This window comes from Myotis brandtii, unplaced genomic scaffold (genome assembly GCF_000412655.1).
Source record: "Myotis brandtii unplaced genomic scaffold, ASM41265v1 scaffold806, whole genome shotgun sequence".
Classification (NCBI taxonomy): Eukaryota; Metazoa; Chordata; class Mammalia; order Chiroptera; family Vespertilionidae; genus Myotis; species Myotis brandtii.
This window is the reverse complement of record NW_005371249.1, coordinates 2,064,978-2,088,488: the sequence shown is the minus strand read 5'-3', so window position 1 is coordinate 2,088,488 and position 23,511 is coordinate 2,064,978. Positions and strand designations below refer to the sequence as shown.

The following is a 23,511-nucleotide window of genomic DNA, read 5'->3' as shown; positions in this document are numbered from 1 at the left end:
ATCCCTCTCTCCCTCTCCCTCTCCCTCTCTCTCTAAAAATCAATAAAACATATTTTTTAAAAATAAAATATATTTGTATTGATTTCAGAGAGAGGGGGAGAGAGAGAGACATCAATGATGAGAGAGAATCATTGATTAGCTCCCTCTTGCACACCCTACACTGGGGATCGAGCCCACAACCTGGACATGTGCCCTGACCAGAATCGAACCGTGACCTCCTGGTTCATAGGTCGACACTCAACCACTGAGCCACACCGGTGGGGCCATCTTTTTTTTTTTTTTTTTAATTCCTACTGGTCCTAGAGAGAGGGAAAAGGAGAGAGAAAGAGAAAGACCAATGTGTGAGAGAAATATTGATCAGTCGCGTCTCGTACACACTCCCACCAGGGATGAGCCCATACCCTAGGTATTTGCGATAACCAGGAATCAAACCAGCAACCTTTTGAAGCATGCATGGATACTGCTCCAACCAAGTGAGCCACACCAGCCAGGGCAGATTATATATCTTTTATTTTTAATTGCTAGGCTTCTGATCAGAAACCTCTTATCAGATATATGATTTGCAAATATTTTCTCCCATTCTGTGGGTTGTCTTTTCATTTTATTGATGGTATCCTTTGAGGCACAAAGGTTTTTAATTTTTATGAAGTTCATCTTACCTTACTTGTTTTCTCACTTATCATTTATGTTTTTGGTGTCATATCTAAGAAACCATCACCTAATCCAAGATAACAAAGATTTATTCCCATGTTTCTATAACTTTTAATATTATAGCTCAGGTTAGCCTCTCTAGTCTCTGCCTTCCTCCATATATACTCATTACCTCAATCCACACAAATAAGTTTAGAAGTCCAAAAAAGGAACCTTCCTCTCAGAAAGGAAGAAAAAAGATGATAAATACTTGCTTTTAAATTTTAATGTAATTGAACCTAACACACATAGTTATATCATAATACTGTGTCCCTCACAAATGTATTTATTAGCCATTTGAATTTTTTTTTAAATATATATTTTATTGATTTTTTTACAGAGAGGAAGGGAGAGGGATAGAGAGTTAGAAACATCGATGAGAGAGAAGCATCGATCAGCTGCCTCCTGCACATCCCCCACGGGGGGGGTGCCTGCAACCAAGGTACATGCCCTTGACTGGAATCGAACCTGGGACCCTTCAGTCCCCAGGCCGACGCTCTATCCAGTGAGCCAAACCAGCCAGGCCCATTTGAATTTTTTATCTCATGTATTACCTGTTCATGTTTTTGAGCATGAATTTGCTTAACTCTTTATTGTACTTTACATGAAGAGCTGTGATCCTATAATCTAAATGAGTTAAATTTTTAAGAATTGGTAGTATTAAGAGTTTAACTAAATGAGTCTAAATCAGCTGTGGGCAAACTACGGCTCGCGGGCCGGATCCGGCCCGTTTGAAATGAATAAAACTAAAAAAAAAAAGACCGTACCCTTTTATGTAATGATGTTTACTTTGAATTTATATTAGTTCACACAAACACTCCATCCATGTTTTTGTTCCGGCCCTCCGGTCCAGTTTAAGAACCCATTGTGGCCCTCGAGTCAAAAAGTTTGCCCACCCCTGGTCTAAATGATGGGAGATTTAGACTCATGGTGGATGAAAGGAAAATGACAGGAATAAAAAGGGAAGGAAGAGAAAAATGAATGAATGAATGAATGAATGAATGAATGAATGAATGAGGAGACATTAGATATGAGGAGTCAGAGCAAGTAAAGACTGTTAGGATCTGAACTTGGTAGCACGGGAGACCAGAACTCGCCTAGTCTGGCCAGGAGACCAGAGAAGCTCAAAAGGGGCTCTGTGTACTTGGAAACCTTGAAAAAGAGAGAGCCTTAGCCTATCAGAGGTAAAACTGGGGAGAGAAGATTTTCTAAAGGACCCCCATAATGAAAGTTCTAGGCTAAAACTGAGCAGAATTTGGATACTTCAGAAGATCTATATCCTGCGCTAGACAAATATTAAGAATGTATTATGCCTCTTATGTTTGCCAGGCCTATGTGATGTTGTGCTAGAGTGACAGAAAGGAGGTAAAAATAGACCCCCACCTCCATTGAGAAGGAAGAAGTTGGCATCAGCCATACTTGCAGTCACTCTAATGCCCACCTTGGCCTCTGCATTCAAGAAGCGTCAATACAGTAGTAGGGAGAGTGAGGATCTTAGCCCACAGCCATCAGAGAGGGGCAAGTATTCTGGGGTTTAGAAGAGGAGAAAAGGAGTCTAAGATGACATAGGGGTCAAATGACAGAGTATACCTGAAAATATTTTTCTTGCAAAATTGTAATTTATTGCTATTAGGATATGATTTAGAATTTGTGATTTCCTCCTCATCTGTAAACTTCTGTGCTGTAGCTGTGTCTAAGGCATCTCTGTATCCCCTTAGTGCTTAGCACCATATCGGACATCCTAGTGGTGTTTTCTTAGTTACTTTACTATTCATACTTTTTATTTTTACTGAGGATTAGTCCTTGTTTACAGCTAAGAATAGGGTCCTCGATAAGAAGAAAATGCTGTCCCTGAGATCCCCAGATCTTCATATGTGGCATTAAAAGGGGCCTAGCTCGCCCTAACCGGTTTGGCTCAGTGGATAGAGCATCGGTCTGTGGACTCAAGGGTCACAGGTTCACTTCCGGTCAAGGGCATGTACCTTGGTTGTGGGCACATACCCAGTAGGGAATGTGCAGGAAGCAGCTGATCAATGTTTCTCTCTCATCGATGTTTCTAACTCTCTATCCCTCTCCCTTTCTCTCTCTAAAAAATCAATAACATATATTTAAAAAAGGGGGGGGGCCTGGCTCACAGTAGACACATGGCAAATTAAAATGAAGGGGGACCTCAAGGGCTGGACCTGTATGATGCAGAAAGTGTGTTGGGATACCCCTTGTCCTATTGGGCTGTGTTATCAAGCTCCATCTTGACTCTGAGTCTTTTCTCCACTTGGGCTTTTCTTCATCTGAAAATCATATGAGGAAGGGCATGTCTCAGACTTCCAGGGAAGTGACATTAGCTTCCCTTTCTTTCCCTCTCTCTCCAGGTGCCAAGCTCTCCTGATGAAATGCGTTCTGCCCCATCGGGCTCCGGGGGCAGTGTCTGGTGCTGTTGATGCCCTTGTTCGAACTTTCCAGAATGGATAGTCCCCCAAAGCTTACTGGAGAGACCCTCATCGTCCACCACATCCCCCTGGTACACTGTCAAGTCCCAGACAGGCAGTGCTGTGGGGGGGCAAGTGGAGGTAGTGGGAGCACAAGACCCAATCCCTTCTGCCCACCTGAGCTGGGCATAACCCAACCTGAACAAGACCTAGGACAAGCTGACTCCCTGCTGTACCACAGTCTGCACTCTGCTCCAGGGGGGTCCGCACGGGCTGCAGGCAGCAGCACCAAGAGTCGGGGTCGGGATGGAAGAGGCCCTGGGGCTTCTAAACGACATAATCCCTTCTTGCTGCAGGGGAGTGTGGCTGAGCCAGGACTCGGTGACTTATATGATGACAGCATTGGTGATAGTGCCACCCAGCAGTCCTTCCACCTGCATGGAGCTGGCCAGCCCACCTTCCATCTCTCCTCTTTCCAGCTGCCACCACCTGGCCCCAGAGCCGGCAGGCCATGGGGGGCAACACAGAGTCGGGCTGGAGTGGTGGAGGGGCAGGAACAGGAGCCGGTGACAACCTTGGATCCCCAGCAGTGCAGCAGGAACCACTGCTGCCAGCCAGAGCTGGAAACAGAGACCATGGAGCTGGATGAGTGTGGGGGACCTGGTGGGAGTGGCAGCGGAGGTGGAGCCAGTGATACCTCTGGCTTTTCCTTTGACCAGGAGTGGAAGCTCAGTTCAGATGAATCCCCAAGGAACCCTGGATGCTCGGGCTCAGGACCCCAGCACTGCCGCTGCAGTAGCACATCCAGTCAGTCTGAGGCGGCTGACCAGTCCATGGGCTATGTGAGTGACTCCTCCTGCAACAGCTCCGATGGAGTACTGGTCACCTTCAGCACCCTCTACAACAAGACGCACGGCAACTCCCATGCCAATCTCAACTCTGCCCCACAATCTTGCAGCGACTCTTCCTTCTGCAGCCACTCAGACCCTGGCGCCTTCTACCTGGACCTGCAACCCTCCCCAGCTGAGTCTAAGATGTCTTATGAGTCCCATCACCCTGATAGTGGAGAAAGGGAAGGGAGCTATGGTTGTCCTCATGCCTCCTCTCCTGAGCTCGATGCCAACTGCAACTCCTACCGCCCACACTGTGAGCCCTGCCCAGCTGTGGCTGACCTCACAGCCTGCTTCCAGAGCCAGGCCCGTCTTGTTGTGGCCACACAGAATTACTATAAACTTGTCACCTGCGATCTGTCCTCCCAATCATCCCCAAGCCCTGCTGGCTCTTCCATCACCAGTTGCTCGGAGGAACACACCAAGATAAGTCCTGTACCCAGCTCTGCCCCAGACCCTGGCCCTAACCAGCCCTCTGAGTATTATCTATTCCAGAAGCCAGAAGCCCAACCAGAGGAACAAGTGAGGCCCATGGAAGCCGAAGCTCCTACGGGCCCCACTGTGATTGAGGGGCAAGTATACACTAATACTTCACCCCCCAACCTTGGCACTGGACGTCAGCGCTCTCGAAGCTATGATCGCAGCCTGGAGCGCAGCCCTCCTGTCCGCCTGGGCTCGCTGGAACGCATGTTGAGTTGCCCAGTGCGCCTGAGTGAGGGCCCCACAGCTCTGGCCGGGTCCAGCTCCCCACCTAAGCGGGTCACCTCCTTTGCTGAGCTCGCCAAAGGCCGGAAGAAAGCTGCAGGCTCTGGCTCCCCGCCACTTCGCGTGAGCGTTGGAGACTCCTCCCAGGATTTCTCACCCATTCAAGAAGCCCAACAAGATAGGGCGGGCTCGCTGGATGAGGGTACTCACTGTAGCCATAGTCTACCACCTATGCCCATGGGGCCAGGCATGGACTTAGTTGGCTCAGAGCCCTGGTCCACCCAGGTCTATCAGGGCCCCCAGTCCAGTGAGATGTCACCTGCTGTCCTCAGAGCTTCTGGGCAAGGCTCCCTGATGCAGCTGATGGATCCAGGCTCTGCTCTCCCAGGGAGCCCAGCCAACAGCCATACACAGAGGGATGCAAGAGCTAGAGCTGACGGTAAGGAACCTAAAGGCTGGAGATTACCGGGATAAATGCAAGGCCTCCTCAGTGATAGGGCCCTGTCAACCACCCCATCCATATCACTGGCGGTTCCTCAGCCTAGACCAAGCATCTTTCCAGTCCAGGGGAGAAGTTGTAAAGGGGAGAAGGAGGTTAGAGGATAAAAAATGCACTGAAGAGATAAAATCAACAGAACTTAGAGGATGATTGGGAAAGGAAGCACTCAGAAGATTGTGATTCTAAGCCTGGATAACTGGAAAGGTGATACGTGATTAGGGACTGCAAACAGAATTAGATTTACTGGAACAGGGATGAGGCATGAGTTCAGTTTGGGACATATAGGAATTTGCAGTGCTTAAGGGTTATGTCTAAAAGCCAAGGATATGTCCAACAGGCAAACCACACTGGGTGTCAGCGAAGCTCATTCTTTGATCAGTCATTGTAGCCACTCTTCAAAGAGCCTGAGAGCTGACACTTGGCCTTTCGGTCTCCTAGTCCGGCTACTATTTCCTATTTATCTTACAATATTTAGGTGGTGATTTTGTAAAGACTCCATGCTAAGTGGGTGCTGGTGATAGAGAGATGAGAGGGACAATTTCTGTCCTCAAGGAATTCCAACCAAGGATGGAAACAGGAAAGTAAAATGCAGAGATGGCGGTGTACAGGACAGCTAAATCAGAATGAAATGCCCGAGGACTACTAACACAGTTTACATTCGAGCACAGTCTAGAAAGACAGTTAGGAATTAGCTTTGTGCAGACTTTAAGAAGAACATTCTAGGTCATAGAATAGTCTGGACAAAACCACAGAGGCACAGAATAACTTGATGCTTTCTAGAAACTACAAATAACTGGGACTGCCCTAGTGGAATGTGATGGAACCACTGAAGGATTTCAGTCAGGAAAGTGGCTTGCTTGTTTGTTTGTTTGTTTGTTTGTTTATAACAGTTTAGCCTGTTTTGATTTGCATATTAGAAAGTTCACTGGTTGATTGGGTGAAAGGTAGATTGGAACCAACCCTGGAGGTCAGGAGATCACCATGATGGGAGAGTCATTGGAATAAAAGTGGTAGTTGAAGCTATGAGTGGATGAGAGCATCCAGGAAGAATGTGTGAAGCTATAAAGGGAACAGGGACAGAGCCCTGGGGATACCATGATTTAAGGATGAGCAGAGCAACCCTCAGAGGAAACTAAGAAGAATTAGGCAGGAAAATATAAGGAAACCCAGGAGAGAGCAAAGTCACAGAACCAAAGGAGGAGAAAGTTTCAAAAAGAGTTAGGTTCAAGTGAGTTTTGAAGAGAAATCACTAAGACTAAGGCTGATAATCCTAAAAGCAATATTTGGGAGCAGTGAGGTGGAAGCCAGATCTCAGCGGGTATGGAAGAAAGGGAAAAGGCAGGAAAGGTGAATTTCCTGTGCTGCAGCCTTAGCTTGGGTGTGGTGGCTTATCAAAGGAAAGGGGTTAAAAAACCATAAATAGTATTATCTATTATGGAGACACAGTCCAGCAGAAGATTTCATACCTAAACATACACAAAGGAGCTGCCCTTGGGAGAGGGAATAGAAGGGGAGGGAAGATGCAGGTCAGAAATAGAGGGATTAGCCAGTCCTTTGAAACCCATTCCCTTCTTAGACTGCAGTATCTGGTGGGTGTATGTAGGCACAGGGGATCCTGTGGCTGGCATTCTGAGGGCAAGAATAATCCTGGTCAGAGATGGGAGGAGAGGCATTGGAAGTTTTTTCTATCAGATGACTTTGTATCAAGATGGTGTGCTGTTCCAGAAGTCTCCAGTGACCTACCACAGGGCTCTTCTCTTGATTCTGTAAAAAAATAAATAAATAAAAATAAAAAATTAGTGACAACTCAATGAATTCATAAATGACAAAAGAAGCTGAGATCTCTTTGAGATCCTGAGCAGCAAAATCAAGATTCAGAAGGATCTTACCAAATCTGGAAAGAACTGATAAAGCAGGGACCAGCGTGAAGTTTGATGTGTGAGCTATACTTGAGTTATTTGGGATATTTAATTGATTGCAAACTCAGAAGGAATCAGCAGTTTTGAAGGGTTTTCAGAAGTTACGACGACTGGATTTATTCATAGGCTGCAGAGGGGAGTTGATAGTCCCCCACTCCTCTGAACCAGTTAGTGCTCACCTGGGAGTTCCGGGCCCTCCGTTTTAAGAAGAAATTGAGACTGTGGGGCCGTGTCACCTACAGAAGAGCAGACTTGGGTGAATGTGGTCTGTCTCTGTCTCCAATTTTCTTAAGGGTTATCACATAGAAAAGTGAGAAAACTTATTCCCTGAGGGTAGAACTGAGACCCACTCCTCACAATAACCCCCCTTTTCCTTCCCCCATCGTATTCCTCTGCCTCAAACTTGGTCCTGGGAACTTAGCAGGGAGGATGCCTAAAAGAGTAGGATTAAATAGTCTAATTAAAACATACTTTATAGAGGAGGTATGTAATACAGCTAGGGTTGAGAGAACCTAATCTGATAGCCAGGGTCAGCTCAGCCTTGAAATTTGATATTGACATAAGTGGAAAGGAAGAAGACATTCCCAGCAGGAAAGGCAGTATGCGTCAAGATGGGCCTGGGGTGGGAGGAGTGGTGTCGATGAGGATGGCAGGTGTGGGAGTTTGAGCGGGAGAAGCCTAATCTGTGGCCAGTGTGGGCACCTACCTGGCTGAGAAGGTTCCACTTTATTCTGCGGGCAGTTGTGGCCACAGGGGATAAAATGAAATTTGTACTTTAGGAAGCAAGCTGATAAGATTTGGGATGCAGTGAGGCTAGCCTTAACCAAAGGTTCAGTGGGGATTCACTCCTTTAATAAATCTTTATTCATTACCTACTATGTACCAGGCTGTGTTCTAGGCACTGGGGCATAGCAATGAACAGCTTTTAAAAACCTTCTTTTCTGGAGCCCTTACACGAAATAATAGACAATAAACAAATAAGGTCATTTCTGGTGGTGAAAAAATGCTGAAAAGAAAATGCAACGGGGTAATGAGAGTGACTGTCCAGAGGGGCTGCGGTGGTTGAGAAGGTCGCTGAGGAGGTGGTATTTGAGCTGATGCATGAATGATGAGAAAATTTCAAGCAGAAAGAAGAGCAGGTGCAAAAGGCTCAGAGATGTTAATAAACTTGGCATGTTAAGGGCCGATGGAAGTAGTGAGCAGGGGAGAATGACAAAGGTTGCTCTCTGGGCACTGACTGGGGATGACAGCAGAGTATCGTTTGAAAGTGTCCCCTGGGAGTGATTCTGAAACACCTCCCTAATGGGGTTGTGGTCACCATCCCTTGAAGACTCACCGAAGTAAATTAATGGGAAAAGGTGAGGGATAGGCAAGCCCGGCCTGATACCATTGCATGTGCAGTGCAGTGTGGTAAAGAGAACATCAGCCCCAAGTCAGACTCTGGCTTGGGCAGAATTCGAGCCCCGCCACTTCCTAGTTGTGTGACCGTGGGCAAATGACTTAATCTTTCCAATATCCTGATCTGTCAAGTAAGGATGTAATTTCTGCCTCACAGAGTTGCTGAGCCGTAGAGCTGTGCTAGTGAGCCACACCCAGGGGATCAGGCGGTGTGGCTGCTTATAGCATCCCCTTGTGTTCGTTCGGATGTTTACAGCATGCACAGCGTTTCATTAGAAGCACCGCCCATGCACAAAGACAAAGTGACTGGAGTTTTGGGTTTAGTCCTGAGCCCCGTGTTTTGAGGGACATTGGCCTGAAGATTGGCTGGAAGAACAGGAGAGGACCACCCTTGGGGAACACATGAATGTGTAGAGGGAGCAGATACGGACTCTGAGGCTCCAGTGCCTGAATCACGAAAGAGTAGGAGTGAGGTGAGGAGGGGTGACAGGAGGCTGATTCTGGCTGCAAGTAAAGAAATATTTTATTATGGTTAGATTTGCTCAAGAATGAAATGTGCCTACTTGGATGGAGGTAGGGGAATTTGAGTGAAAGCTTGAGGTAAATAACATCTTGACCCTGGAAATCTGACTCTGACTCCAAGTCTTTGGGCCTTAGAAACAAAGAACACAGTAGTTCTGCCACTGACAGAGATGCAAGTCATCAGGAGAACGGTGATGGATGAAGTGTTCTAAAATAGCCAATTTTAAATGAAAGCAAAACCCTAAAGCAGAACGATCGAGGGATCATAGGAAGGTGGGTTCGGGCGTATGAATGTCTGAACTTGAATAATACAGGGGAGAAGTGTAAAGTGAGATACAAGAATTGAGCCTTCAGATATACCACCTTTGAAGTCAAGAAAATGAAGAGTTAACAGCCAAGAATACAAGACAGTTCCGTTTCATATCCAGTAGGAAAAGCTTTACAAAAGAAGGGGGGACCGTGTCATAGTCCACAGTCTTGGATTACCCGACCCCACTCAATTCCTACAACCCAGGTCTTGCACACCTCTTTCCCCTTCCCCAGGGAGCATCATCTCCTGCTTCTGTGCTTCCTCTCCTGTGGGTTCAGTGTCTGTCCATCTGATTCCTTCTCCGTCCATGTTGCCACAGGGGGTGGTGCTGAGAGCCGACCGGTCCTCCGCTACAGCAAGGAGCAGAGGCCAACCACGCTGCCCATCCAGCCCTTCGTGTTCCAGCACCACTTCCCCAAGCAGCTGGCCAAGGCCCGGGCCCTCCACAGCCTTTCCCAGCTCTACAGCCTGTCGGGCTGCAGCCGCACACAGCAGCCTGCCCCCCTGGCTCCCCCCACGGCTCAAGTCCCTGCCTCAGATCCTTCCGGGGAGTCACAGGCATCCACCAACAGAGGTGCCAGGAAAGCTGGGCCTGAGCCAGAAACCTCACGGCCGTCACCCCTGGGCAGCTATTCCCCTATCCGGAGCGCTGGCCCCTTTGGGCTCAGCACCGACTCGTCTGCCTCCGCTTCGTGCTCCCCTCCCCCAGAGCAGGCCACAGCCACAGAAAGCTCACCCCCATGGAGCCTCTCCTGTCCTGCTGTCCAGCCTGCCACCTCCCAGCAGCCCCAGAAGGAGGATCAGAAGACACTGACCTTGGCTGAGTACCGACTCCATGGGACAGGAAGCTTGCCTCCTCTGGGCTCCTGGAGATCTAGCCTCAGTCGAGCAGAGAGCCTGGCCCGGGGAGGTGGTGAAGGCTGCATGGCCTCCAGGCCCAATAACGGTATGAGCTTCACAGCCTGCCCACAAACACGTTGACACCACCACCCTCTTTGAATAGTTTCTTATACTCCAGCCTGGGATCAGAGGTTAAAATATTTGCATCTCCTTCCCCAGCATCTGTGGATAATATGTACTCACTCCTAACCTTCGCGTTGTACACGGGCCCACTGGGTGGGTATGAAATGCTGTCTCCTGCTCATTCTTTCCTGTCTCTTCTGCTAATCTGTTCTGCTTCCAGCCAACCACCTATCCCCTCAAGCGCTCAAGTGGCGGGAATACAGGAGGAAGAACCCACTAGGGCCACCTGGTTTGTCAGGGAGCCTAGACCGAAGGCCACAGGAAGCTCGGCTCACCCGAAGGAACCCCATCTTTGAATTCCCTGGCTCCCTCAGTGCTGCTGGCCACCTGAACTGCCGGCTGAATGGTGTGTGGGCAGGTCCCCAGGACACCAGGGCAGGCTCTGCCGTAGCTGGGAAGGGCTGGAGAAGGGGTCAGTCTCAGGGGGTATATGGCACAGAACTGAGCTGCGACGCTTGGAAAGAGAGTAATTGGGACTGATTTTTCTCTTCTTCCAGGTCCAATGGTGAAGCCGCTATCACTGACCTGCCCTGACTTCCAGGATCCCTTTTCCTTGACTGAGAAGCCTCCTGCTGAGTTTTGTCTGTCCCCAGACGGCAACTCAGAAGCCATTTCCATTGACCTGCTTCAGAAAAAAGGTGGATGTTCCCCCAGCTCAGGCCAGGAGTTCTGTTGTCACTACCTGTCCGTGTCTATTGCCCTGCTGCCTGGCCCTCCAGAATATTTCCCTGCCTTAGAATTCCAGGTGCCAGGAAGGAATTAGAGAGCACAGGCATCGGGGCGAGAAGTCACGTACCATGTGCCATGAGTGTGTACACGTGAGGAAGGGTCATTGATCAGGTGCTTTGGAGTCAGGCTCCAGTCTCTTCTCTCCGGGAGCTTAGTGAGGGAGACTCGTGTCATAAATAAATGTCCATGTGCTCTAATGGGGGGGAGGGGGAATTCAGTTACCACAGGGCCTAGAGGTCGGGGTAAACATGATGGTAACATCTAGTCAGACACGGACTGACAAGGAATCAAGCTATTTAGCAGATAAGAGACCATAAGAGAGAGCAGTTTCAGTGCGATGATGGAGAGAAAAAATTGAGGGGCCGAAGGGGAAGGAGCTTATTACTTAAAGGGGAGAAAGATGAAACTAAAGTCCCTTTCAGAGGCAGAGTGGGAGATTCAGAGCTTAGGGAGAGGGAAGAACCTTGGGCAAGAAGGGGAGCAGCCACCTTCCTCCAAAAGATGGAGAGAGAGAGAGGGGCAGCAGCGGGGAGGAGAGAAATAATATAGTTACGTCTTTTGGATGGAGAGGAAAGTTGAAGGAACTCGTGACCAGTGGCCTCTGCTCTCTGTGTGAAGTAGAACCAAGGGCTTGAGAAGAGGGGTAAAGATTTGGCATGGCAACTTGAGAGCATAGCTGAGGGTGCCACAAGGCACACTTCAGAGAAGTGCCCTTGTCGGTCACCGGTGAGAGTGGCCCTGGACTTTATCCAGCAGTCAGTAGCCTGGTGTCTCAGAGTGGAGAAGACAGATAGATTGACCCAGGATTGGAGTAAGATGGCAAGGAAGTTAGGGCTTTGAGGGTCTCAATAATGTAATCATGGGTCCCAGCCGGGGCGTGAAAACAGGAGGGGCTGGAGAACTGGGAAAAATAGCAAGTGGCCTGGGCCTGGTACCTTGATGAGACCCATGTTGCAGGGACAGAGAGAGAGTGTATGGAAGCCCATTCTCCTCCCACGAGGGTTCAGTCCCAGCTGAGTTGCTCAGGGACTTTTCGGGGAGCTGTTACATCAAATCCTCGCTTGCAGGGCTGGTGAAAGCTGTTAACACTGCAGTGGACCTCATCGTGGCCCATTTTGGCACAAGCCGGGATCCTGGGGTGAAGGTAGGCAAGAAACTGTGGAGAGCTGAGCTCTACCTGCTGACCCTCACCTTCCCTGTGCTGCCAACTAGAACCCAGAGTTGATACTTAGGAATGGGGATCACAAAGAAGCACCATAAGGGCTAAGAAGGTCCGAGAGGACCAGGGTTGAACTTGCAATGATCCCCTGTACTTCCCTACTGCCTCCACAGGCAAAGCTGGGGAACAGTTCTGTTAGCCCCAATGTAGGCCACCTGGTCCTGAAGTACTTGTGCCCCGCGGTCCGGGCTGTGCTGGAGGATGGGCTCAAGGCCTTTGTGCTGGATGTCATCATCGGGCAACGTAAGAACATGCCGTGGAGTGTGGTTGAGGCTTCTACACAACTAGGTAAGTGCTGTGTGCAAGATGGGGACCCCAGGGTGAATTTAGGGTTCCAGAGATTGGGCATGTGACCTGCAACTCTGGCTTCCTCCCAGGCCCATCCACCAAGGTCCTGCACGGCCTCTACAACAAGGTCAGCCAGTTCCCCGAGCTCACCAGTCACACCATGCGCTTCGACGCCTTCGTCCTCGGCCTGCTCAAGTGAGTGTGGTGGCGCAGCAAGATCTGCAGCCACCAGCCCTCCCCCGGGTCGCGGCTGCCTCTGAGGAAGCAGCTCCCTACCTGAGACAGAAAGGGGGAGCTGTGGGACCTGCTGCCAGAGCGCAGGCTCACTTCTCTCCACCTAGCTACAGCCTCTCAGTAGATCAGTGGTTTCCCACCACACCCACGATCCTCCGGCACTGACACCAACATGGTCTTCCGCTTTTACAAATCCACAATCTGGCTTCTTTGGAAATTAATCTGGTTCTGTTTCTCTGGATATTGTAAACCCTGATCCTCTCAATGCCAGCACTGCTTCCAAATCCTGCTTGACCCTAAGTCCACCTTGGGATCCATGTCATAGTATTCTTCTTTCTCAAGCATGGGCCCGGGTCATCCCCTTCGGCTCTGTACTCCACTCAGGAGCTGCCCTGACTTCCTGGGTCTTGTGCAAAATGACTCATTCTAGGATGAAGTGACTGGTTTGTGAAACACATGTTCACCCCGCCCTCCACCCCTCCCCCCGCCCCACATCTTCACTGACTTTTCAGAACTACATGACATAAAATGAACCAGATAGCATCCCTGCCATAGAAGAGAGATGTTCACCTATAGTCTGCCCTGTGTCTGACCCCTGTGTCTGTCTCCTTTGCACCTTATGATCTGGCGATGCCCACATAAGACTCAACTCTCTTCACCTATCTCCCTACAGCATCCGGTCCCTGGAGTTCTGGTTTAATCACCTCTATAACCACGAAGGTAATGCCCAGAACCCTGCCCTGTCTTGCAAACTCATCATAGGCCAGGCCTCACAGGCTCCAGAGCGAGGCACAGCTGTCTTTTCAGATGCTAGAGGTGGAGAGGGGAACCATGCAACGCTTGGGCTTCTACCAGAGTCCCTCCCCAGCTTCTGCTGTGGTAGAGCCTGGCAGTCAGCGGGACACTCAGGCCGTCTGAACTCGCGGCTGCCACTTAAGGTGCAGCTAATGCACCAACACTTCAGGAATCGCCTCCACTTAGTGCCTCTAAATAGCACATCACAGCCTGTGCAGCACGAAGCAGTGGCTCTGCCCAGGTTGCCTTTCAAAGGCCACCCCAGGCCAGGCTCTGCCTTCCTGTGTGGCTCAGTCCCTCTCTCTCTCCCTAGATATCATCCAGACCCACTACCAGCCATGGGGCTTCCTGAGTGCAGCGCATACCGTGTGCCCTGGCCTCTTTGAGGAGCTGCTGCTGCTGCTACAGCCCCTGGCCCTGCTGCCCTTCAGCCTGGACTTGCTGTTCCAGCACCGGCTGCTGCAAAGTGGGCAGCAGCAGCGGCAGCACAAGGAACTGCTGCGCGTGTCCCAGGACCTGCTGCTGTCCGCCCACTCAACGCTGCAGTTGGCCCGGGCCCGGAGCCAGGAGGGCCCCGGAGACACGGACAGCGCAGCCCATGGGAAACGGGTGAAAGGTGTGGGTGCCCCAGAAGGGGGAGAAGATGAGGAAGAGGAGGAGACGGAAGAGGTGACAGAGGCAGCTGGGGGCTCGGAGCGTGGCAGGGCCCGAAGTGGGCAGTCTGGTTGGTGGTACCAGCTCATGCAGAGCTCCCAGGTCTACATTGACGGCTCCACTGAAGGTTCTAGGTTCCCCCGTGGTGGCAGCAATAGCTGCAGTGGCAGCAGCAGTGAGAAAAAGAAAGGGGCAGGAGGTGGGGGCCCACCCCCGCGAGAGGGAGTAGTAGAGGGAGCTGAGGCCTGCCCTGCCCCTGAGGAGACCCTTGGCCGGGACAGGGGCTGGCCCTTCTGGATGGGGAGCCCCCCTGATTCTGTGCTGGCTGAGCTGAGACACAGTCGGGAGAGAGAGGGGTCTACTGCCCCCCCAGCAGAAAGTGAGGAAGGAGCCTCCGGACCGTCATCTGGGGGCATCAAGTGGGGACACCTCTTTGGATCCCGAAAGGCTCAGCGAGAGATCCGGCCCACAAACAGGTGAGAGGCAGCCCATGGTGTAGACAGAGGGAGTGGGGAGCCTGGTCTAAGCCAGGGCTCAAAGCCCTGACTGCTAACCCCTAGGCTGCCCTCGGACTGGCTGAGTCTGGACAAGTCCATGTTCCAACTCGTGGCGCAGACAGTGGGTGCCCGCCGGGAGCCAGAGCCCAAGGAGAGCCAGCAGGAGCCACACGCTCCAGCCCTGCCCTCCAAGCCTCCATGGTGAGCCCTGGGGGCCTGAAGGACTAGGGCCTGGGTTTGTTTTGGGTGGGGTTTCTCTGACCTCCATTTGTTGTTTCTCCAGCGAGGTAAAAGCACTGTGCCACCATCTGGCCACAGGCCCTGGACAGCTGAGCTTCCACAAGGGAGATGTCCTCCGAGTGCTGGGGCCAGCCGGAGGAGACTGGCTGCGCTGCAGCCGTGGCCCTGACACTGGCCTGGTGCCTCTGGCCTACGTGACCTTGACCCCAACTCCAAGTCCAACTCCTGGAAACAGCCAAAACTGAGGTCCTCTGCATGCTGGTGGCCTCAGGGACCCTCATAACCATCAGACTCAGAGCCCGAGAGCCCCCCCCCCCCAAGCCCTCTGGCTTGGCTGTAGAGAACAGACTGGGAGCTGGGGCCACGTATTCCTGTGCTCAGTATTAATTACCCCCCCCCCAACTGTCCCATGACCATGTCCAGACCACCCAGGAAAGGAGGGAAGGGACGCAGCACTGGGCTGCCAGGGTTTCCCCGGACCGTCTGGGCCAGCCTTTCCATGGGTACAGACAAGCATGTCCCTGTGGATGGAGGTGACCAGAAGGCCCATCTGCAGGGCTCCCAGGCCAGGTAGTGAGGATGATGGGTGACAGTGAAGGGGCCAGATCCCTAAGCTCCCACATGTAAATAGGCTGTGGCCAATGCCTGGTGGTCAGAAGAGGGAGGAGCAGCCCAGGCTTCTGTTTATGTATTTATTTATTTATTTATTACACCTATTAATAAAAAAGGTGCTTGGCCTCCAAACCATTCTCTTTGTGCCTCCCCCTACCCTCCAGCCCATCTCTCTCTCTTCCAAAAGCATGGCTGGGATACATGAAAAGGGACGAAAGAATTTGAAGTCCAGGTACCTATGCCACAAGCTGCTTCTGGATGGTGCTGAGGCCCAGAGCATCGTGGGTGAGATGCCCATATGTGCGGCCAAACTGGAACTTATATCCTGTGTGGTCAAGAGAGTCTGTCACATGTAGTCAGTGGCATGGAAAAGCCATTTATTTCTCAGCCAGTTGCCTAGACCCTCCAAGCTGTCCTCCAAAACCTGATCCTATTTCCCCACTGTGAGCTCCCTCAGTTCCTCAGTTTTCTTTCCTGCCCAATGATAAAGCTGAACTACATGCCCTGAGGTCCCCTCATATCTATTATTTCCAACTACCAAAACCACCTCCACCCATCTCACACACACACACACACACACACACACACACACACACACACACACACACAACCTCACCTGGCACATAGCCCCCATAGTTAGGCAAAAGACCCAGGTTCTGAGGGTAGGTCCTTGAAAGTGGGGGGAGATGTTTGAGATCCTTCTGGGGTTTGCCCTGTGAGCACATCTGTCCAAATTCCTGCAGCGCCTGGTTGGTGAGCACAGGAAAGCTGGAGCCGAAGAGGAAGCGGGCACGGGGCACATAGCCAGTGAAACCTGGGGAGGGGATTCTGGGTCAGGACCTCCTGGGGGCCTCCCACACCTTTAGTCATTACCCACCTCCCTCACCTGACATGAAGAACTTGTGAGGATCTCCGTCATCCATGGAATAGGGGGAAGCCTTGTGAGGGAAGTTGACAGAAGAAAAATGGTGCTATCAAACTTAGCCCCCGTGCTCTGACACAAGGTCCCAGGGAGTGGAGCTGGCAGGCAAGCCCATGTCCCCAGCCTACACAGAGGTACGGCTCCCCACTCCCACCACACTGCACGCCCCTCTCCCCCCAACTTCACAGCCTCACTTGTCCTGCCTCCTGCCCCAGCTCTGCCCCCTGCGCCTCCAGCTCTGGCTTCGGCTTTGGCTCTGATTCTTGGTCTTCCTCCACATCTTCTCCCTTGACCTGCTTTGACAGCTCCTGTCTCCCTTGTTCTCCGTGCCACTGAGTAAAATCATTCAGAGCCTCAGCCCAGACCTGGCTGCAGTTCTTGGCAAAGATGAACTGTGCCTGGGGGATAAAACCTGGGTGGGCAGGGGGCAAAGAAGATCTCTGTTAGTGTTTGGGACACACATTCAGGGATGGGGCACCTGTTTATATTTGTGCACATACCTGTGTACCCAGGGATCATGCTGGAACTGAGCCTTTTGTGCCCACGCCCGACAGGCAGGCTTCCACGAGGAACCTCGGGAGATCTTGGAGGCCGAATGGGAGGCAGAAGTATGCGATGGGCAGGGGGCCAGGCTATGCCAGGAGCTCCCCGGAGTAGCTGACCGGTCATCTGCCCATAGGTCTGGCCCATGCTGAACCGAAGCAGTGGGCAGTGTCCAGTGTACCTGTAGCACAGGACTCACCCACTCAGCTCTAGATTCCCCCTGCCCACCCTCCCCAGGGACAGAAGCAGAGAGCTCTGAAGCCCTGATCTTTTCTGGACTCGGCTGGTTGTATATTTGGAGCAGCCATTTCCCTCTGCTGCTACCCTGTTACCATGGAAAAGACAACACAGAGCTTTGTGGCCGGCCCAGCTACTATTCCTTGCTTTTCATTTTCTATCCAACACCATAGATATCCCAGCCCTGGGCCTGCTGTACAGGTGTGTCCACTTGGCCCCCAAGGTCTAGGTGCACAACTCCTATATCCCTAAACCCCGCTTCCCGGAAGCACGCAGGGCTGTGCTCTGGGTAGAAGTCTTACCCGGGGATATAATGAGGATTCTGAGGGTTCAGCCCGGGTATGAAGGTGCTGGCCATAGCCATGGGAACACAGGCTGTCTCTCTTGTTTCCCTTTGAGCAGAGGCTCTGGGCTGTTTACCCTGTGTCCAGGGCTGTGGGCGGAGCCGGAGACAGGGGCGGGGCGAAGAGAGGAGAGAGGGGAGGGGGCGCTAGTGTGATGATTGCCGGGGCCAAAGCCAGCAGAACCTGAGAGCAGAGGCTCACAGGTCTCTACTCCAGAACAAGTGCAGTCCTGCCACATGGGGGCGGGGAAGAGGGGCAGTACAGCCTCGCCACTCCAGGACCCGAGGAAGGCCTGAGGTGGGAGGGCGAAACTGTTAGGTCTCTTGAGCTGTATCTCAAAAGAGGACCCTTCCTTCTTAAGCCCTCATCTGAGCACCTGCCTGAGGAGACGTGGATTCCGCTCTTTGTGAGTCTTGACTAAAGGTGACGGAGTTCATTGGAAAGAGGGTCTCTGAGGGGAGCCCCGAGGGGAGGTGACGGGAAAAAGGAAACTAGAGACCTCTAGGCAGGGTGACATCGTTAATTTTCACTAGTATAACTTGACATTTACTGAATACCTACCATAATCTGGATCATCACCCATTCAACAAATATGCCTGCCACTCCCTGCTGGTCACACCTCACGGTGGCACAATGTGTACTATGTAGGAGTCAGAAAAGCTAAGCTTCACGTGACTTTGGGCAAGTCATTTACTATCTCTAAACCCCTCTATCACTTATAAAATGCAGATACTATAGTCACCCTGCCACTGTTGTGAGGCTCAAATTAATGTATGCAAATGTTTTGTAACAAAGACCATGAAGCAATTGAATATAGGAGTCTCGAGTTCAGAGGACAGATTGGGTCGAGAGAGAGAAAGTGGTAGTCACGAGAATATAAATAGTATTTAGAGCCTTGGAGTTATGGAATGACCTACCATGTACGTGTGTAGAGAGAAGAGAAGAGGTCCAATGATGGAGCTGTGGATACACCACTGTTTAGAGATCAGGAAGATGAAGAAGAAACAGCAAAAGAGACCTAAGAAGACAATAAAACTAACTGAAGAAAGTAATTCAAGATATGATAATGGTATTATGGTTACATAGAAAATGATCTTAGCAGATAATGCTAATGAAGTGTCACAATGCCTGAAACTTATTTTCAAATGGTACAATAAAAACTATATATGAGCCCTGGCCAGTGTGGCTCAGTTGGCTGGAGTGTCAATCCTGATGGAGGCATGTACAGTAGGCAACTGATCAATATTTCTCTCTCTCTCTCTCTCTCTCTCTCTCTCTCTCTCTCTCTTCCTCTCTAAAAATCAATAGAAACATGTTCTCGGGTGAGGATTTTAAAAAATTATATATGATGCCCTATCATACCATACCATACCACATGAGAAAGAAGAGAGAGAACAAACACAATAAAATATAAACAATTGTTGAGTCTAGGTGAGAGTGTACTGTACAGCTGTTCATTGTGCATTCCTTCAACTTTTTTGCATGTTTGAAATTTTTTATAAAAAGAGGTGGTGCAGGGGGCTGTTTTGAGAACAGGTAATTGACTATGTATTCATTTAACTGCTTTTCCTAAGGTCAAATAACCTACATCCCTAGTGCCCAGACTGTGTTCTCTAAATACCATTTCCAATTAAGAGGAACCATGAATCATTGGAAAAAATCGCTGATACCAGCTCTAGTCTAGGAATGCACAAAATGAGCCTGGAAAATTTGATCATACCAAGGAGCAAGAAACCTTAAAGGTCATAGCAAAAGGACTCTCAGGCGCCAACTTGAATAAGTTCCCACTGGCCAAATAGGTCAACTTAAGCATCAAAATGTTTAAAAACTGCCAATGATTGAGACACATCATATATGTGTTAAAGTATGAGTCATAATAGTACTAAAAAAAAATCATTGGTTCCTTTGGAAAATGCTAGGTAACCAACTCATTACTTTAAAAGCTGATAAATTAAAAACTGCCAATGATTGAGACACATCATATATGTGATAAAGTATGAGTCATAATAGTACTAAAAAAAAAAGTCACTGGTTCCTTTGGAAAATGCTAACTAACCAACTCATTACTTTAAAAGCTGATAAAAGGGAAACAAATCAACATTTTTCTTGCTTTCCTATATGAAATGTAGCTCTAGGGAACAAACAGTTAATGTGTAAAAGTTTCTCTTTGTAGAGGTATTTATTCTGCCTAACAAAGAAGGAAGGCTCGAATGAAAATATTATGTTCTAAATCCTATATTAATGAACCTAGACCAGTGGTTCTCAATCAAGGACATTTAGCCCACTAAGGGAAATTTAACAATTGTCTAGAAGCATTTTTGGTTATCACAATTGGGGGAGTTGCTACCGGCATTCAGTGGGTAGAGGCCAGAGATGCTACTAAACATCCTACAATGCATAGAACAACTTCCTACGATAAAGAACTATCCGGCCCATAATGTCAACAGTGCCAAGTTTGAACAATGCTAGTCTAGACAACAATCATCATTAATTACTAATATCACAAAAAGACCACCACTGTATGCCTCCTGGTAAATGCACTAAAACCACCTATGAATTAGTTTTACCAAAATAATCAAATCTAAATCTGATTAAGCCTCTAACTAACAATTTACCACAAATACAGAGCTGAGGAACATACTAAATTACGCCAGTAGAAGCTCAGCAAAATTCAGACTTTGAGAAACTTTACAGGATAAATGACCTGGTTTCTTAAAAAATAAATAATAAGGGGGGAAAGATGGAGAATAGACAAAGTTTTTTAAAAATTCAAGAGACATATTAGCTGCAAAGTATGGTCCTTACTCATATCTTGATTCACATAAACAATGTTTTAAAACTAAATATAGCTCTAGCTGTTTTGGCTCAGTGGAGAGTGTCGGCCTGCGGACTGAAGGGTCCCAGGTTCAATTCCAGTCAGGGGCACATGCCTGGGGTTTCAGGCTCGATCCCCAGTTGGGGACCTGCAGGAGGCAGCCGATCGATGATACTTATCATTGATATTTCTATCTCTCTCTCGCCCCCCTCTCCCTTCTTCTCTCTAACATCAATTTAAAAAAATTAAATATAAAACAATGGGGGAAATGTGAATAACTAGATGCTTGATGACATTAAGAATTGTTCATTTTTTTCAGATGTGACAATGGTACCGTTCTCAATCAAGGACATTTAGCCCACTAAAGGAAATTTAACAATTGTCTAGAAGCATTTTTGGTTATCACAATTGGGGGAGTTGCTACCGGCATTCAGTGGGTAGAGGCCAGAGATGCTACTAAACATCCTACAATGCATAGAACAACTTCCTACGATAAAGAACTATCCGGCCCATAATGTCAACAGTGCCAAGTTTGAACAATGCTAGTCTAGACAACAATCATCATTAATTATTAATATCACAAAAAGACCACCACTGTATGCCTCCTGGTAAATGCACTAAAACCACCTATGAATTAGTTTTACCAAAATAATCAAATCTAAATCTGATTAAGCCTCTAATAATTTACCACAAATACAGAGCTGAGGAACATACTAAATTACGCCAGTAGAAGCTCAGCAAAGTTCAGACTTTGAGAAACTTTACAGGATAAATGACCTGGTTTCTTAAAAAATAAATAATAAGGGGGGAAAGATGGAGAATAGACAAAGTTTTTTAAAAATTCAAGAGACATATTAGCTGCAAAGTATGGTCCTTACTCATATCTTGATTCACATAAACAATTTTTTTAAACTAAATATAGCTCTAGCTGGTTTGGCTCAGTGGAGAGTGTCGGCCTGCGGACTGAAGGGTCCCAGGTTCAATTCCAGTCAGGGGCACATGCCTGGGGTTTCAGACTCGATCCCCAGTAGGGGATGTGCAGGAGGCAGCCGATCGATGATACTTATCATTGATGTTTCTATCTCTCTCTCGCCCCCTCTCCCTTCTTCTCTCTAACATCAATAAAAAAATTTAAATATAAAACAATGGGGGAAATGTGAATAACTAGATGCTTGATGACATTAAGAATTGTTCATTTTTTTCAGATGTGACAATGGTACCATGATTTTGTTTTAAAGAAGAATCCTTGTGTTTTAGAGAACATACTTTTAAACATATTGATAAAGTGATATAATGTCAGAAATATGCATCAAATAACTGGGATGGGGGGAGGACAGCAGGGGTATAAAAGAAACAAAATTGGCCATGAGTTGATCATTGGAGAATCACTGGGATAAAAGGTACATGAAGTGGTACTTTTACTCCGACAGATCGCTGAGAGCTACAGCACGGCTGAGGCACGGGTCTCCAACAAAATGAACTTCTCTCCCAGCTAAATAAGGGCCCGTTGTTCTATTCTCTGCTTATGTTTGACATTTTCCATCATAAAAAGTTTGAAAAACAACAAAAGGATCTGCTAATAAGCTAATTCAAGAAACATTTAAAATTTATCTTAGCAGACCCCTCTGCACTATTTAATGCTGTTCATTATTCCATTTTCCCTAAACGCTCCATCCTTCGAGTCCATGGCACCGGACTCTCTAAATTCTCTTCCTGTCTTTTAGCTTGTTTCTTCTCAGTGTCCTTCATAACTTCTCTTCCTCCACTGCCCTTTAATGCTGGTTTTCCCCAGGATTCTGCCAGCCTATTTCTCCTTCTTTACACCCTACGTGGACGATGGCATCCACCTTCATAGTTTACCATCACCCCTTTGTTTATGGAAATCATTTACCATCCTTTACTCAACCTTTCCTCCTCCTGGATTTTTTATCCAGTTGATATCTCCCCATCATCTAAGCTAGAAATTTAAAAATTATCCTGGCTGATGCTCTTTCTCTCCCCAGGACCGACTTTGGATACTAATCAATCAGCCAATTTTCCCATAGGGCATAGATGTTTCCTCCTCCCCTTCCCTATCACCCCTGTCCTAGTTCAGTCCCTCATCGTCTCCTGAGTCCTTGTCAGAGCCTCCCTCCTAATCAGACTCCCTGCCTCCATGCAGCCACCACAGTAGCCTTCCTGAAACAGAAACCTGGCTCCTCTGCTTGGAATTACTATCACCAACCATAATAATTCTCAAACTTGGATAAAGGGTCAGATACGTGTCAAAGTACATATTATAATCTTATGTAAACGAAATGAGGCATAAATCCCTAGCATTTATAGATAGCATACTGCTATAGAAAGCAAATTTACAAGTTAAACCGTTGTAGATGCTAACATTAATTCCATGTGAAGAATGAGTGTGTTGGGCTGAGACCAGATTGCCTCTGGAAGGATGGATGTGATGCACAAGGTCCAGGCACAGGTTTCTCCGGATTGGTCTGTCTCCGCTGGCCCGGAGGACCATGATCTGTCCGGTTCTTCCCTCCAAACTCGTGCAAAACCTTCCCTCACCGAGGCAGCCTCTGGCCTTCTCCCGACCCTCATGCTTCTTTTGTCATTTAAGACTGACTTTATGTATGCTCTTCCCCTCCGTCCTTAACAAGGAGCACTTGGTCCCCACTCTCATACACCTGGGGCAGGCCTCTAGTTTTCTTTCCAGCTTACCACAGAAATAGAAACACTAGAATTTCTCAAAAGCACCCAGCCCCGCTCCTCCGAGGTCCGACGGTCGGTCTCACTCCCGAGGCCCGAAGCCTCCACTCCCGCCGCCCTCCGTCCCGCCGCTAGGGGGCGATCACCCACGCCCAGCGCCGCTCCTCGGGAAGCCGCCGCCGGTATGCAGTGACGTCACCCGACCCTGGCGATGATTGGCTATTTCGCCGGAGGAGCCAGAAACGAACCGGAAGCGTAGGGGACGGCGCGTGCCCGGCGTCCCGAAACGGTGCGCGCGCACGT

The 23,511-nt window shown here is 49.0% G+C and overlaps 2 protein-coding genes across 10 annotated transcripts in view; one reads left to right on the top strand and one right to left on the bottom strand.

The window, feature by feature from the left end:
- RUSC2 (RUN and SH3 domain containing 2) overlaps nt 1–15,782 on the top strand; it is a 29,455-nt gene extending 13,673 nt beyond the window's left edge. For 2 of the 4 annotated variants that reach the window (XM_014531481.1, XM_005883988.2), the window contains exons 2-12: nt 3,060–5,150; nt 9,679–10,305; nt 10,543–10,728; nt 10,880–11,020; nt 12,179–12,255; nt 12,444–12,618; nt 12,708–12,813; nt 13,526–13,572; nt 13,961–14,777; nt 14,862–14,999; nt 15,082–15,782. In XM_014531481.1, coding sequence (XP_014386967.1) covers nt 3,128–5,150; nt 9,679–10,305; nt 10,543–10,728; nt 10,880–11,020; nt 12,179–12,255; nt 12,444–12,618; nt 12,708–12,813; nt 13,526–13,572; nt 13,961–14,777; nt 14,862–14,999; nt 15,082–15,283 — 4,539 coding nt within the window. In that variant the 5' untranslated portion in view covers nt 3,060–3,127 and the 3' untranslated portion in view covers nt 15,284–15,782. The remainder of the gene's footprint in view (nt 1–3,059; nt 5,151–9,678; nt 10,306–10,542; nt 10,729–10,879; nt 11,021–12,178; nt 12,256–12,443; nt 12,619–12,707; nt 12,814–13,525; nt 13,573–13,960; nt 14,778–14,861; nt 15,000–15,081) is intronic. The other 2 variants (XM_014531483.1, XM_014531482.1) reach the window with 2 other exon arrangements.
- FAM166B (family with sequence similarity 166, member B) lies at nt 15,717–23,467 on the bottom strand. 6 transcript variants are annotated; one of them, XM_014531486.1, is made up of 6 exons: nt 23,221–23,467; nt 17,073–17,296; nt 16,767–16,984; nt 16,537–16,588; nt 16,267–16,418; nt 15,717–15,975 (listed from the first exon to the last, which is right to left on the bottom strand). In XM_014531486.1, exons 2-6 carry the CDS (start codon nt 17,260–17,262, stop codon nt 15,739–15,741), a joined length of 849 nt encoding a protein of 282 aa, XP_014386972.1. In that variant the 5' UTR covers nt 17,263–17,296; nt 23,221–23,467; the 3' UTR covers nt 15,717–15,738. The 6 variants fall into 6 exon arrangements, with proteins under 6 accessions (XP_014386972.1, XP_014386971.1, XP_005884054.1 ...); XM_005883992.2 differs by lacking the exon at nt 23,221–23,467 and adding an exon at nt 17,655–18,944 and having other exon boundaries at nt 15,790–15,975; nt 16,267–16,464; XM_014531489.1 differs by lacking the exon at nt 23,221–23,467 and adding an exon at nt 17,655–18,946 and having other exon boundaries at nt 15,887–15,975; nt 16,267–16,396.
- Nucleotides 23,468–23,511: the final 44 nt, after the last annotated feature.

Bases quoted from the DNA above. Each gene is read 5' to 3' on its own strand.
- FAM166B (XM_014531484.1), bottom strand. From the start codon at position 17,716: ATGGCTATGGCCAGCACCTTCATACCCGGGCTGAACCCTCAGAATCCT. The intron at 16,589-16,766 runs GTGAGGCTGTGA...TTCCCTCACAAG, and splicing joins TGGGGCAGGAGGCAGGACAA to GCTTCCCCCTATTCCATGGA. The intron at 16,419-16,536 runs GTGAGGGAGGTG...CTTCGGCTCCAG, and splicing joins TCACAAGTTCTTCATGTCAG to CTTTCCTGTGCTCACCAACC.